We start from the raw sequence: 14,563 nt of genomic DNA on the forward strand, positions 1-14,563 counted from the left end.
AAATGTGTTGACAATGACTGCATATAAAACCAACAGTGAAAATTCCATGACAAATACTGACTATCAAAGTACACCATTCACCTGGCCTGGCCATGATGTGTCAACCACTCACCTGGCCATAATGTGTCAACCACTCACCTGGCCACCATGTGTCAACCACTCACCTGGCCATGATGCGTCAACCACTCACCTGACCATGATGTGTCAACCACTCACCTGGCCATGATGTGTCAACCACTAACCGGGCCATAATGTGTCAACCACTCACCTGGACACCAGGTGTCAACCACTCACCTGGATGTGTCAACCACTCACCTAGCAATGATGTGACAACCACTCATCTGGCTATTATGTGTCAACCACTTACCTGGCCATGATGGGTCAGCCACTCGCCTGTACATGATGTGTTAACCACTCACCTGGCCATTATGTGTGAGTCGTCTCATCTTCTCTAGAGAGAGCAGAAGCCACAATGCCTGGACATGCTGGAACAGACAATGCTTCTTGGCCTGCAACGAAAATTTAATTTAGGTTACTCAGTTGGCATCACAGTCTCTGTAGAATTGATCATAATATTATCTTATTTGATTTATTTATTTGACTGGTATTCTACATCGCTCTCAAGAATATTTCACTCACAAAGTATAAAATGGCCACCATTATGGTTGGAGGAAAACGGACAGGTTCCTGGGTCATTGCGCCATGCTGGCACTCTGACAGCCTCAGTCACTCAGGTCCCAGAAGATTATCATATTAATCCACATTCTCTATGAAGATGTCAGAAGTACAAACAGGACTCAAGAGAGTCAAACTCCCATTTTCCCACCTGTGTATCATACGCTGACTGCTTTTACATGTTTCAGGTCCAAGTTTACTTCCTTATTTATTTGATTGTTGTGTAAAATGTTACTAGTGGCTGTTTTTTTTACTGGGAAAAAACTGAAGGTCTGAAAGTAAACCACTGAATTACTGGTAAACTCTCCCAAATGTTTTACATCTCATTATAGTTGAAGGAGTGAACTTCATGCAAGACCACACAAAAGAGTCTCTTGCTAGTTTATTGTGCCATGGTGTTGCTCCAGCTGCGTGTTCAAGACTTCCACTATGTTACTGAAATATACTTGAGGACAGTGTTAAACACCCCATCAAATAAATACATATAACTTGTATAGAATTCCTGGCAGAAGGGAAGTATGGATTGTGCCCAAGCTGCATTGACCAATGAGATGGTGTGCTGAAATACAGCTCACAGGGCTTCTTTAAGGAGATATGAAACACTTGGTTTTTATCTCTTAATATGGAGTACACGACTTGGCTCAGCATATGAATGTACAAACTAGCTTCTCAGCCTTTTCCTTGGGGTGTAAATTACTTTTAACTTTACTGGAGGGTGAAATGGAATGGGGGGATCTAAGCTGGACTCGCATTCCCAGTATGTTTATTGATGATATCATTTTCAAATATTTCTGAAAATAAAATACATCTCAAAAATGAATCTTTTTTCTTATTGGCATATCTTTCTTCACTTTCCTTAAAACTATACTCTTCGCTTTATAGTATCTTTTCCTATATCCTTTAGCTGCGGCTTTACTTGCAGAGATAAGCTCAGGTACAATGTACCTGGTGTCCACAATTAACCTTTAAACCTACCATCAGGTTTGCCATCAAAGAAGTGAAAAATTCTTCAGCAGAGCATTAAAACACCAGTCCAAATTATAAATCTGTTCTATTAAAAAACTGAACAGACTAATGTTTTAGTAAGGAATGAGGAACTGGGTGTGACCTGTGGGCTGTAGAGCGGCTCATTCATCTTGAGGGTTTTCACCATGAAGTCCTCCAGGTTCAGCTCTGGGTGCTGTGGGGCAGACACCAGAAAGCTGATACTGACATCCACGTTAGCCAGAGCGCTGCAGACATCAGGGACAGAGCGCAGCTCCTTGCAGATCTGTGCCTTCACACCCTGCCACAGTGACACCTGCAGTACAGAAACAAAATGGTATACAAATGTACATACATACATAGATTCCTTCTATTACAGTTAGATATATGACATCCACACACACAAACCTATTTATGTTACTGGTGGAGTTTGTTACACCTGTACTTTGTCTCTATTCAGACCTTACCTGTTTGATTTTCTCTCGCAGAGTCTTGAAAATGCTGGCGTTGGAAACTTCTGTGCGGAATATCACTGTTTCCACCTTTGTCAAACAGCAAAGAAACCAACAGTCACAAGCATTAAATAGACCAACCACACAATTTACATCTCCACAATTATAATGATCAATAAAATTATAACTGACAGTTCTTTTAATACTTCTAACAAAGTATAAAATTGTCGAAGGTCTGTCAGCAACCAGCAGGTGGTTGTGGGTTTCCCCCAGACTCTGCCCGGTTTTCACCAACCATAATGCTGGCTGCCGTCGTATTAGTGAAATATTCTTGAGTACGGCGTAAAACACCAATCTAATAAATAAATAAATATAAAATTGTCTGTCACTGTATACAATTTGTTGGCTTGTGTAATCCAATGTTGAGTTGAGTAATATATTTTATTTGTTTATTTACTTTAATTGGTATTTTACACCGTACTTAAGAATATTTCAGAATATTTTTACATATACAAAGCCAGTAACAATCTGATAAAAATCACATCGTGTGTATATTGCTTCGCTAACAAGGATCTGACACACTTCCTATCCCTGACGCATTCATGGGGTGTGTCTCTTTCAGCCAATCACGGATGCTCTGCACAAAACAAGATAGTCGTCACGGAAAGAGCCGAAGCTGAACTAATGGAAAATCATGAAGCCACAGCCGTTTGAAGATTTTTGTTGGCGTGTCCACCATGTTGCTATGTACTTCCACTGCAGGGAAATGGGAATTAACCTTTTTCTGATAGACATCAACTGTTCCCAGCACAAACGAGCTCCTTCGAAAGCCTCATATTGATTGGTTGCTAAAGACGCCAATGATCTCTGGTTGTTTACATCAACTCAGTTCACCTGAGGTCATTGAACGTTCCGGGGACAGAAAGTGTGTCACATCGAGCCACTAAGTAATATATTTCAGCTTCAAGAAACTCTATAAGTGAATTTATTTATTTATTAATTTGATTAGTATTTTATGCTGTCTTCCAGAATATTTCACTTATACAGCGGCTGCCAGCATTAGGGTGGGTGGAAAAAGGGCAGGGCCTGGGGGAAGACTACTATCAATTGCAGGTTGCTGACAGACCTTCCTACCTACAGCTGGAGAAGAAGCCAGCATGAGCAGGACATGGACTCACAGTGACAGCTGATGGAGACCTTGTGGGTTAAACGGGCTACAAGTCTGTTGGGGAAGTATTCAATCTCAACTACATGAATTACCATACGGAGTCCCCCAGGGCTCTACACTTGGCCCTCTACTGTTCCTTATTTTCACTAATGATCTCCAACTAAGAATTGTACTACTGATCTGTTTGCAGAAGTGTCAACATCAGCCAAAAAACTTGAACATGTACAGACAGCGCAATTAAATGAAAGCCAAAAAATACTGCAGTGGTGTAACAAAAATGACATGGCAATCAACCTTGATAAGACAAAATGCATGACAGTTGGTTCATGACAGTGTATAGCTAAGTTGGAGAGAAAACGCCATTTAGAAATTAATGGAAAAGAAATTGAAAATGTTAAGTATAATAAGCTTTTAGGCAATGATTTAGGCTGCCCTGGAAGAAACCAATGGAGAATCAGTATAAACCTGTATCATCCACGGTTACAAAAGATCAAAAAATAGTTACACCACACCAGAATTTTGTTTTATCATGCTTCTGACAACCATTGTTGGATTAGTGTTGCACAATATGGGGCAGTGGCTCTAAAGAGTCGCCTGAATGTATGTTACGTCTCCAGAAACATGCAGCACAGATTATTTCACATGCACAATATACGACACCAAGTCAAGAGCTGTTCAAAATCTTAAAATGGATGACAATATATAAAAGAATCATGTTGTACAAAGCTGTGCTAATGTTTAAACACCTCAAAGCATCAACTCCAAGCTACATTTTCTGCCAGTTTACCAACGCTGCAATTGTTTATCAAACTAACCTTTGACCTACAACCTCCATGAACCTTATAGCCCCAAAACCTAGAACCAATGCCATTAAAAATTCTTTTACATATTCTGGGGTGACACTGTGGAACGGACCAACTATAAATATGCCTCTGTTGATCAAGTATGAAACTGCCTATGATTCAATTTTATATATAAACATAATGACTGCGTCCACATCATTTAAACTTTTTATTTCTAGTCCGTGGCCATGGAAACCAAGAATTTGATTGAAACATCCCCAGTTTAAATACAGGTAGGAACCTAGTTCACCTCTATACGAACCTGCACACCAAATATGAAATCTTTATCTAAGGTGGTTTCACGCGATTAGTCACTAGCTGGATAAACGTAATTTGAACTGGGCTCTCCCTTTAACAGTCTTTCAATATGCTGAGCAATGAGGTTGTGTGTTCCAGTCTACCTCCCACTAACCACGCGGCGGTACAACGTCAGGGCATATGTCACATACAGAAGTTTACAGATCAACCGCTTGTGTATAAAGTGATCAAAGTATATTATTAAAGGATACCTGTTCGACTTTGAGGAGGGGTTTTCCCTGGAAAAAACGGCTGTCTAGCTGATGCTGAAAGTTTATGAAGTCGTACTGCACTTGTGTTCCTTTGCCGACTTCAAATGAGTAGTTTGAGTTGGCAAGGATGATTGGCAGAATGTCTCTGTCTGGGTCGTAGCTGATCAGATGGGCTGGTGTCAGAGAGCTGGCAAGGTAACAGCACACTGTGTCCACACTGAAAACAAGAGGTAGGCCACAAGTTCAGCATCAGTCTATTGAAATAAGTATAGTCAGAGTTCAAGTACACGCACCATGCAGGTGGTTCCCAGCCCCTTTCATTTCAGAATTAAAATAATTATGCAAGGAAGTGAGGTAGGGGTTAACAATAAGGATCAGGTATTTACATATGTGTAGTGCAATACAAACTAAATCTGGAAATTATTTTTACCAGAATAATTCTCACAGGGCATTTATTATCATTTTTTTGTTCACGAACATCCTCTTTGATATCATTCAGAGAAACCTGCGGATAGTTGTGGATAGTTCTGCCCGCTTTCTCCCACCATCATTCTGGCCGCCCTTATATAAATGAAATATTCTCAAGTATGTCATAAAACACCAACCAAATAAATAATTCAATAAATCATATCATTCAGTTGTAAGGATTTGTATAATTTTCTTTTGTTGTTTTACAAGGGAGACAACTAATAGCATGATGCTAAATTTCGAAATCATTTCCTCAAATTTAGAAACATTTATTAGTTGACAAAAGCTTCTAAACATATAAAGATCATTTTCATTTTTTTATCCTGAACTGTCCATTATATTCCTTACCTGGACATCTCCTTCCCCGTGATACGATAGTACTGTTGTAGAAATTCGTTTTGTTTCATAAGCAGAAAGTGAACGAGGGCATAGGAACAGAGCCCTTGTCCCCTCAGGCTGGGAAGAAGCATGGCCAGGCAGGAGTTACTGCTGATTGTTTCTTGACAGTACTCCCGCGGCACATGCACTCGCCCTTTTGGGCTTGGATAGCCTGACAACAGACCCACAACAAAGTCAAATGTAATGAAGTCTCATCACGACCGCAACTCACAACAAGCGCAAATGTAATAAAGTCACAACACGAGCAGAACTCACAACAAAGACAGTTGTAACGAAAAATCTTCATGAGCAGAACTCACAACAAAAGCACAGGTAATAAAGTCTCATGAGCACAAATCATAACAAAGACACACATAATAAAGTCTCATCACAAGCACAACTCACAACAAAGACAAATGCAATGAAGTCTCAACATGAGCAGTATTCACACGAAAGACAAATATACTAAAGTCTCATCACGATCAGAACTCACAGCAAGACACTTTTAATACAGTCTCATCACAATCAGAACTCGCAGCAAGACACTTTTAATAAAGTCTCATCACGAGTGCAACTCACAACAAAGGCAAATGCAGTAAAGTTCCAACATGAGCAAAACTCACGCCAAAGACAAACACAAAAAAGACTCATCATGAACATAGCTCACAACAAAGACAAATGTAATAAAGTCTCCTCTTTACCTATTTTTTTTTTTTTACTGTTGAACATTACTATTACACAGTAATAACACACAACAGTCTTGCACCTTTATTTAATACATACGGAAAATTTGTTTTGTTTACCAAGACATAAGATTTTCAACCCCTGAACACTGGCATATGTGCTTCCAAACTCATCTTAGTATTTACAACAATGTACTGCAATTCCTGCAATTTTACTAACAACTTAAAATAAATAAACATTTTATTACAATCTGTTGCTTTTTTAACTTGCCTTAACTTAACAATACTGCCTTATTGTGGTCATAAGCAATGCTCGAATTCTGTTTAGCTTGAGGAAATGTTGTGTAAAACTGTAGCTTACCGTGAGATGGGATGTTTACCCTGACACAGTCCCAAGCCTGGGACACATCATGCAGCAGTTTCTTGTACTCTCTCTGACTGTGACCTGTGGAGCAAAACAGACAACACTTATACATGACTGTACACAGTGAAAAGACTGGTGCCACATCCGAAGGAAGACTACTCGAATTCCTCAACATTTTGCACATGAAAGCAACTTTCAGTACGATTTATACATCCTTGTAATATGAGTTTAGAGACAATACTACATTGGTTGGGTTGGACAGTTGCAGAGCTTCACAAAAAGGATAATTTTATCAGTATACTTGGAATAATGCCCATGTAATATATACTTGAGTAAACACCTTGGAAACATGCTAAAAGTTGGAAGAGTCAACAAAGTCTTGTGATGCTAGCAGGATGGTTCGTTATCTACCCTAACAAAGGGATAACATATGGTCATATATACAGTAGTATTTATTTATTTATTTGTTTCGTGTTTTACGCCACACTCAAGAATATTTCACTTATACGACGGCGACCAGCTTTATAGTTTGAGGAAACTTGAAGGAAACCCATGACCATCTGCAGGTTGCTGGCAGACCTTCCCATGTGCAGCCGGAGAGTAAGCCAGTATGAGTTGGACTTGAACTCACAGCAATCTTTTTGGGTTAATGCTTGCTAACCCATGGAGGTACAGTAGCAATTAGTTCAGAAAAATATACTTCAGTTAAAATTACATATAAATTGAACAGTCCTTTAGATAATTGTGTATATGAAGAACACCAGTCATCAGGGTACAAATAAAACGTAGAGACGAATGAATAAGATGATATGAAACAGAAGTGAATGCAATGAGTACTTTATACATGTTCCTGATTGAAGATTCTAATCACATTACAGGTAATGTAGTCCACTTAAGTTCACTTACTCCAACTTTTTGGTCCATCTTATGAATACACTATTGGTACAATGTATAAATATGGAGAATTGTGTTACTTCCCAGATGAAACCATCAAGTATTAAGTAAAACAAACCAAACTCCTGGTCAGCACAGTTATCTCTGTGTTAAATTTTTGCTTAAGTCTTTTCTGTGACTTAGGAGAGAAATTCTCTCTCCAAAGCTGTGATTAAAGGCTAATAAATACATTTCACTGTACACAGCTGTCAAGAATAGCAAATAATCCCTGAAGTGTTTTACCATCCAGATCTTGGTAGACCTGCATATGATGCATGCTGCTGGCCTCTGAGGCATCAATCCTACGCTGGAACTTCTGGATCAGCAGTCTCTGCAGTTTCAGGATGCTTGGCAGGTACTGGATCGCTCTCAGCACATGATCCTGGTACACAAACGTGACAAAACATGGTAACTTTACTGATGTCACTGTGAATGTTTCTGGTGGTCTAGGGAGTTCAGATGGTACTGGATCGCTCTTAGCACATGATCCTGATACACAAATGTGACAAAACATGGTAACTTTACTGATGTCATTGTGAATGTTTCTGGTGGTCTAGGGAGTTCAGATGGTACTTGATTGCTCTCAGCACATGATCCTGGTACACAAACATGACAAAACATGGTAACTTTACTGATGTCATTGTGAATGTTTCTGGTGGTCTAGGGAGTTCAAATGGTACTGGATTACTCTCAGCACATGATTCTGGTACACAAACATGACAAAACATGGTAACTTTACTGATGTCATTGTGAATGTTTCAGTTGGTCTAGGGAGTTCAGATGGTACTGTATTGCTCTCAGCATGTGATCCAGGTACACAAATGTGACAAAACATGGTAATTTTAATGATGTCATTATGAATCTCTCTGGTGATCTAGGGAGTTCAGATGGTACTGGATTGCTCTCAGCACATGATCCTGGTACACAATCGTGACAAAACATGGTAACTTTACTGATGTCATTGTGAATGTTTCTGGTGGACTAGAGAGTTCAGATGGTACTGGATCGCTCTCAGCATGTGATCCAGGTACACAAATGTGACAAAACATGGTAACTTTAATGATGTCATGAATCTCTCTGGTGATCTAGGGAGTTCAGATGGTACTGGATTGCTCTCAGCAGGTATATGAAGTGAGTGATGGAGGGGAGAACTCTGAATGGCCAGACCCCCTCCCCCCATCCCCGCGGAGCTAGTGCCAGTATAACTTCATATGTTAGTGACCGCAGATGGAAGCCACATGGTGATAACTGAATGGCCTATGTTAAAAGATGGGATGTCAAAAATCAAATCAACTGATAGACTTCTGGGAAAATCAAAACAGATTTTAAATTCTATTTATTTATTTGATTGGTGTTTTACGCCATACTCAAGAATATTTCACTTATACGACGGTGACCAGCATTATGATGGGAGGAAAGCTGGCAGAGCCCAGGGGAAACCCACAACCATCTGTAGGTTGCTGGAAAACCTTCCCACGTACAGCTGGAGAGGAAGCCAGCATGAGCTGGACTTGAACTCACAGCGACCGCATTGGTGAGAGACTCCTGAGTCATTACGCTACACCAGCGTGCTAACCGACTGAGCCACGGAGACCCCAATATAATTTTAAAAAATCTTAGTGAAATATGACATTAATTCACCATCTGCACAAATGTAGCATACTTCAAACAATCACCACAATTCATTTTTGCACGTGCAGTTTAGGGATACATGTACTGCCATGACCTGTACTAAAAAACTGAAGCATTCATTTACTCTTCCATGACCACTCCACAGTTGCACCTCAGGCAATCCACCTCCAGGGAATTAGCTCACTGCTAGGTTGCCTATAGTGGACTTTTACTCTTCCACAATCCTGCCACAGCTGAACCCCAGGCAATCCACTAGAGGGAAACTAGCCCACAACTTGATATAAGTCTAAATTTTTGGCCCTTTAGCAAATCTCATACATGTACAGCTACAATTGATTGAGTCCTCTCTAATCAAAAGGCGTGTTTATGATGGAATATCTGGTCCATATCTTTTCAATCTGTGGCGTTTCTATGCCAGGTATTTAACTTTACAGTATCCTGCATTGTGTTACTTCAGTCGCAAGACATGCACGCTTGGGTATGGAATAATATCAAAATTAGTTCAATATCAAAACAAAGTATAGTGATTGTTTCCTGTGGTCTGTGTTGTGCACACAGAGAAGCCTGCATGCCTGACAGCGAATGTATCGCTGTGATGTCAAGAGTGGCTCGATCGTAGTGGGGTACATTTTCTGATGTTCGATCACCAAATTCTACTATTTTTCTTCCCTTTTTGATGTCTTAAACAATCAAAATGGATTCAGGGTACAATAAACTATGCATATGCAGTTTGGAAGGCCCAGCATTGGGGTTCTACTCTAAATAGGTAAGTTACAACTGCATAATATTGGTTGTGTGAACTCAGCGTAATTATAGCCTGACCACACTCTGCCAGAAACGGGGCCCCTGACCTGTTGTAGGAAGAGCTGTAGAAGAGCAAACTGTTCACTGGTGCGTGCACTGGGGCCTTGGTTCTCCTGTTGGTTAAACACCTGCTCTAGATGCTCTAGGGAGATGTGGGACCTGTATCTCCAGAAGGCAGGCACTTCCACCAGGTTGTCCAGATCTGTGCGCGCCTCTGGGGTGTCAGCCTCATACAGTACTCGCATCAGGGTATTGGAACCTGTGTAAACATTATAAATGCAATATAAACATTAAAACACCCCTCACTAGTTTGTCTGATGATACTAAAACCTGTTTCATCACTACTTTGGTCATATCCCGATGGTAACAAACTGAATCTCTAAGCCAACATACCCAAGTGCTGTCTCACTGAAATGCAAGAACCTCCTACCCACTAACATTATGTTGACATTCGGCCAAAATTTAGTCTGTGCTATAATGCTGCACGATCAACAAAATGTAGCAGCAATGGGAGGTAGAAACAATACTTTCTCTTAGAGATATTAGCCTATTCTGGTAATTATAACCAAATGAAAATAAAAACCTAATGCTTATTTAACTTGTGAATGGTGTGGTCTTAATAGCAATGGTCAGCTTGTCTGGGCAACATTAAATGTGTGAGATGTATATGAATGTAATAGCAGCCTTCAATAGAAGACAAATCTCACCAAGCCTGTCATCATCCAGCAACTTCTGATTCAGCATAGCCACAGTATCCTCCAACCTCTGATGAAACGGAAAGAAAAAATGATCCAAAGAATGACTGAGAATGTACACCGCATTGGCAGTATATTTGATCCATGTCGTGATGTGAACTAATTAGAACCAAGGAACATTTAGCAGAATGAATGAACGGGGCCAACTAGTCCTGTTTCCTTGTCCTAACCTTTCAGTGCTGAACCCCAAGTGAGGCAGTAACAGGTACTGTCATCATTACGCCACAAAAACAGTCATTCATAAGAATGAAAACATCCAAAACCAAGGGACCATATCTGAATCAGAGGTTGGGAACCTCTGTGGCAGAGGGGTCGTAGGTTTCCAGCCCAGTTACCTCCCACCACTGATCATCGGCGTATAAGTGAAATATTCTTGAGTATGGCGTACAACACCAATCAAAATCAAATCCAATCAAAATCAAATCTAATCAAATCAGAGGTCTTGGGTTTCTGAATATATTCTATTATTGAGATGTTCAACAGAATAGGGGATTGTGGGAAGATTTTTAAAAACTTACAATATACCTTTTTGCCTTATCTGATGAAACAGATGAATACAGCAATTCTGGGATAATTATAATCTAAACAGTAATAGTAATTATACTTCTGATTAATAAATACAGTTTAAAAATTTAGTGATGGGTTCAATCACAGTCAAAGGTTACAGGGTCACAGAGCCCAAGGTCATAGGGCCAAACATCATGGGTTATGAAATTTTTCAAAACAAGACCAAATGATAACCTATTTATTTATTTTACTTCTGTATTTATTTGATTGCATGGTGTTATTGGTGAATGTTTCACAGCACTCAAAATTATACCTATGAGGACAGACAAAATTTGTACCTGACAAATCTCCTGGCATAAAGCCTCAGCTAAACCAGCAGAAGCTGGATTCAAAGAAACAACCTCATGTCATTCAAGGGTCAGAGTTCAGATTGTCAAAGCTGTAAGTCAGGACCATAGAGTGCAGGAAAGTTACAGAGTTCTAGAGAATGATTCAGAGTAATTCTTGCTGCATTACTAACGGACATGGACAAAACCTACTCACAGAGAGAACTGGTGACACATAGGTCATGTTGAACTGTTCTTCCCACTTTGACCTTCCAGCCTTCTCCTTCAGGTTATAGTGAGTGCCACCAACTACAAACACAAAACTAACTTAACATGATCCAGCAAAAAATGACAACTACAAGGGCTTGGTAGGCTGTTGGATCAGTTTCATGTAATAGGGCATAAGTGCATAAATTCCGAAGAAAGTGAAGGTTTTCATTTTGGTAAATCATTCTATATTTAGAGACACATTTATGGCATCTTCAAGAAAAACACAGCACCTTCAGGCATCAAATGCATGATAAATCAGGTAGATTTATCTGCCATTAAACAGGTGAATCTAAAACCTCACACTTAAATATACACATGTACTGTACTTAAATAGTAATAAACAACAGTCAAGTGGATGGATGGATGGATGGAACCTGTCAGGCACAATGTACGGTATCTGACAAAATCTGAGGGTAAAACTGGCAGAGCTGGATTTGAACACGTGTCCTCAACTGTCCAGGTCTACATGTAATGCTCGACCAGAATATTAAAGCCACTAAAGGAAATTAAGGGTTACCTTTTTTTTTCTTTCTTATTTCATTTGCATAAGTATGATGTACATGTACATGTATCAGCATGCTGTGTGATGTACATGTATCAGCTTACCGTGTGATGTATCAGCATACCATGTATCAGCATACTGTGTGGCGTACATGTATCAGCATACCGTGTGAAGTACATGTATCAGCATACTGTGTGATGTACATGTATCAGCTTACCATGCGATGTACATGTATCAGCATACTGTGTGATGTACATGTATCAGCATACTGTGTGATGTACATGTATCAGCTTACCATGTGATGTACATGTATCAGCGTACCACATGATGTACATGTATCATCACACAGTGTAATATCAGCTTACCACGTGATGTATCATTGTGTATCCTGTCCAGTAGATGGTGAAGCAGTACAAGGACATCGTCAAATCCCTTCCCTAGAGCTGCCTGGATGACCTCAAAATCTACAGACATGTGCCCCCAGAGGAAGTCTTCAAGGCAGGTCCTCACCCCAGACTGAATCAGACCACCCACGTCCTGAAAACAAATGCACATGCTGATATGTTATACTATATCTCTTGAATATTGATTAGAATGTTTCAAATGATAATTCCTGGTTAGCGCAGTGCAATGACCCAAGAGTCTCTCACCAATGCGGTCGCTGTGAGTTCAAAGTCCAGCTCATGCTGGCTTCCTCTTCGGCCGAAGGTGGGAAGGTCTGTCAGCAACCTGCGGATGGTGGTGGGTTTCCTCTGGCCGGTTATTAACCCACCATAATGCTGGCCGCCGGCGTATAAGTGAAATATTCTTGAGAACGTTGTAAAACACCAATCAAATAAATAAAATCAAATAAATAAAAGGTGAATTCCAAATCTGCATTTGTCACAAAATAAAAATGTTGCTCAGTTTTTCCTCAGTTTCTATGGAGACTCCATCCGACCTGCTGATGGTCTTGGGCTTCCCCCGGGCTCTGCTCGGTTCCTTCAACCATAATGCTGGCCGCTGTTGTACAAGCGAAATATTCTTGAGTATGGCATAAAACACCAATCAAATAAATAAATAAATCTATACAGACTTGGGAATAAAATGTAATTTTCCCACATGACACATCCTTCAACTTGATACAATAAAACATTTATTAACTTCAGGCAGAGTCAAAAGCCATGAACCTCCAACCCTCGGGCAAACCTTCCCAAGATAATAAATAACATAATTTAGAGGGCTAATCCGTTTTGGATACTTTTCACCGTGGCCTTTGTGATTAACATTTGGCACATACATGTTGGTGGTGATTAACATTTGGTACATACATGTGGGTGATGTTTAACATATGCCACATACATGTTGGTGATGTTTAACAGTTGGCACAGACATGTTGGTGGTGATTAACATTTGGCACATACATGTGGCACATACATGTTGGTGGTGATTAGTATCTGGCACATACATGTTGGTGGTGATTAACATTTGGCACATACAGGTGGGTGATGTTTAACATATGCCACATACATGTTGGTGATGTTTAACATATGCCACATACATGTTGGTGTTGATTAACATTTGGCACATACATGTGGCACATACATGTTGGTGGTGATTAGTATCTGGCACATACATGTTGGTGGTGATTAACATTTGGCACATACAGGTGGGTGATGTTTAACATATGGCACATACATGTTGGTGGTGATTAACATTTGGCACATACAGGTGGGTGATGTTTAACATATGGCACATACATGTTGGTGGTGATTAACATTTGGCACATACATGTGGGTGATGTTTAAAATATGCCACATACGTGTCGGCGGTGATTAACATATGGCACATACATGTGGCACATACATGTTGGTGGTGATTAACATTTGGCACATACAGGTGAGTGATTTTTAACATATGGCACATACATGTTGGTGGTGATTAACATCTGGCACATACATGTTGGTGGTGATTAACATCTGGCACATACATGTGGGTGATGTTTAACATTTGGCACATACATGTTGGTGGTGATTAACATCTGGCACATACATGTGGGTGATGTTTAACATTTGCCAAATACATGTGGGTGATGTTTAACATTTGGCACATACATGTTGGTGGTGATTAACATTTGGTACATACATGTGGGTGATGTTTAACATTTGGCACATACATGTTGGTGGTGATTAACATTTGGTACATACGTGTGGGTGATTAACATTTGACACATACATGTTGGTGGTGATTAGTATTTGGCACTTACACGTTAGTGGTGATTAACATTTGGCACACACATGTGGGTGATGTTTAACATATGGCACATACATGT

General features: G+C 39.9%; 1 protein-coding gene across 1 annotated transcript in view; it reads right to left on the minus strand.

The window, feature by feature from the left end:
* The window catches only part of LOC135461803 (E3 ubiquitin-protein ligase rnf213-alpha-like), a 132,250-nt gene that overhangs the window by 4,077 nt on the left and 113,610 nt on the right, over positions 1-14,563 (minus strand). Inside the window, 12 exon segments of the mRNA XM_064739048.1 lie at positions 420-509; positions 1,784-1,975; positions 2,127-2,201; positions 4,631-4,847; positions 5,447-5,648; positions 6,521-6,604; positions 7,700-8,001; positions 8,351-8,373; positions 9,940-10,151; positions 10,600-10,657; positions 11,698-11,789; positions 12,618-12,789. Coding sequence (XP_064595118.1) covers positions 420-509; positions 1,784-1,975; positions 2,127-2,201; positions 4,631-4,847; positions 5,447-5,648; positions 6,521-6,604; positions 7,700-8,001; positions 8,351-8,373; positions 9,940-10,151; positions 10,600-10,657; positions 11,698-11,789; positions 12,618-12,789 — 1,719 coding nt within the window.

Source organism: Liolophura sinensis, chromosome 1, assembly GCF_032854445.1.
Source record: "Liolophura sinensis isolate JHLJ2023 chromosome 1, CUHK_Ljap_v2, whole genome shotgun sequence".
NCBI lineage: Eukaryota > Metazoa > Mollusca > Polyplacophora > Chitonida > Chitonidae > Liolophura > Liolophura sinensis.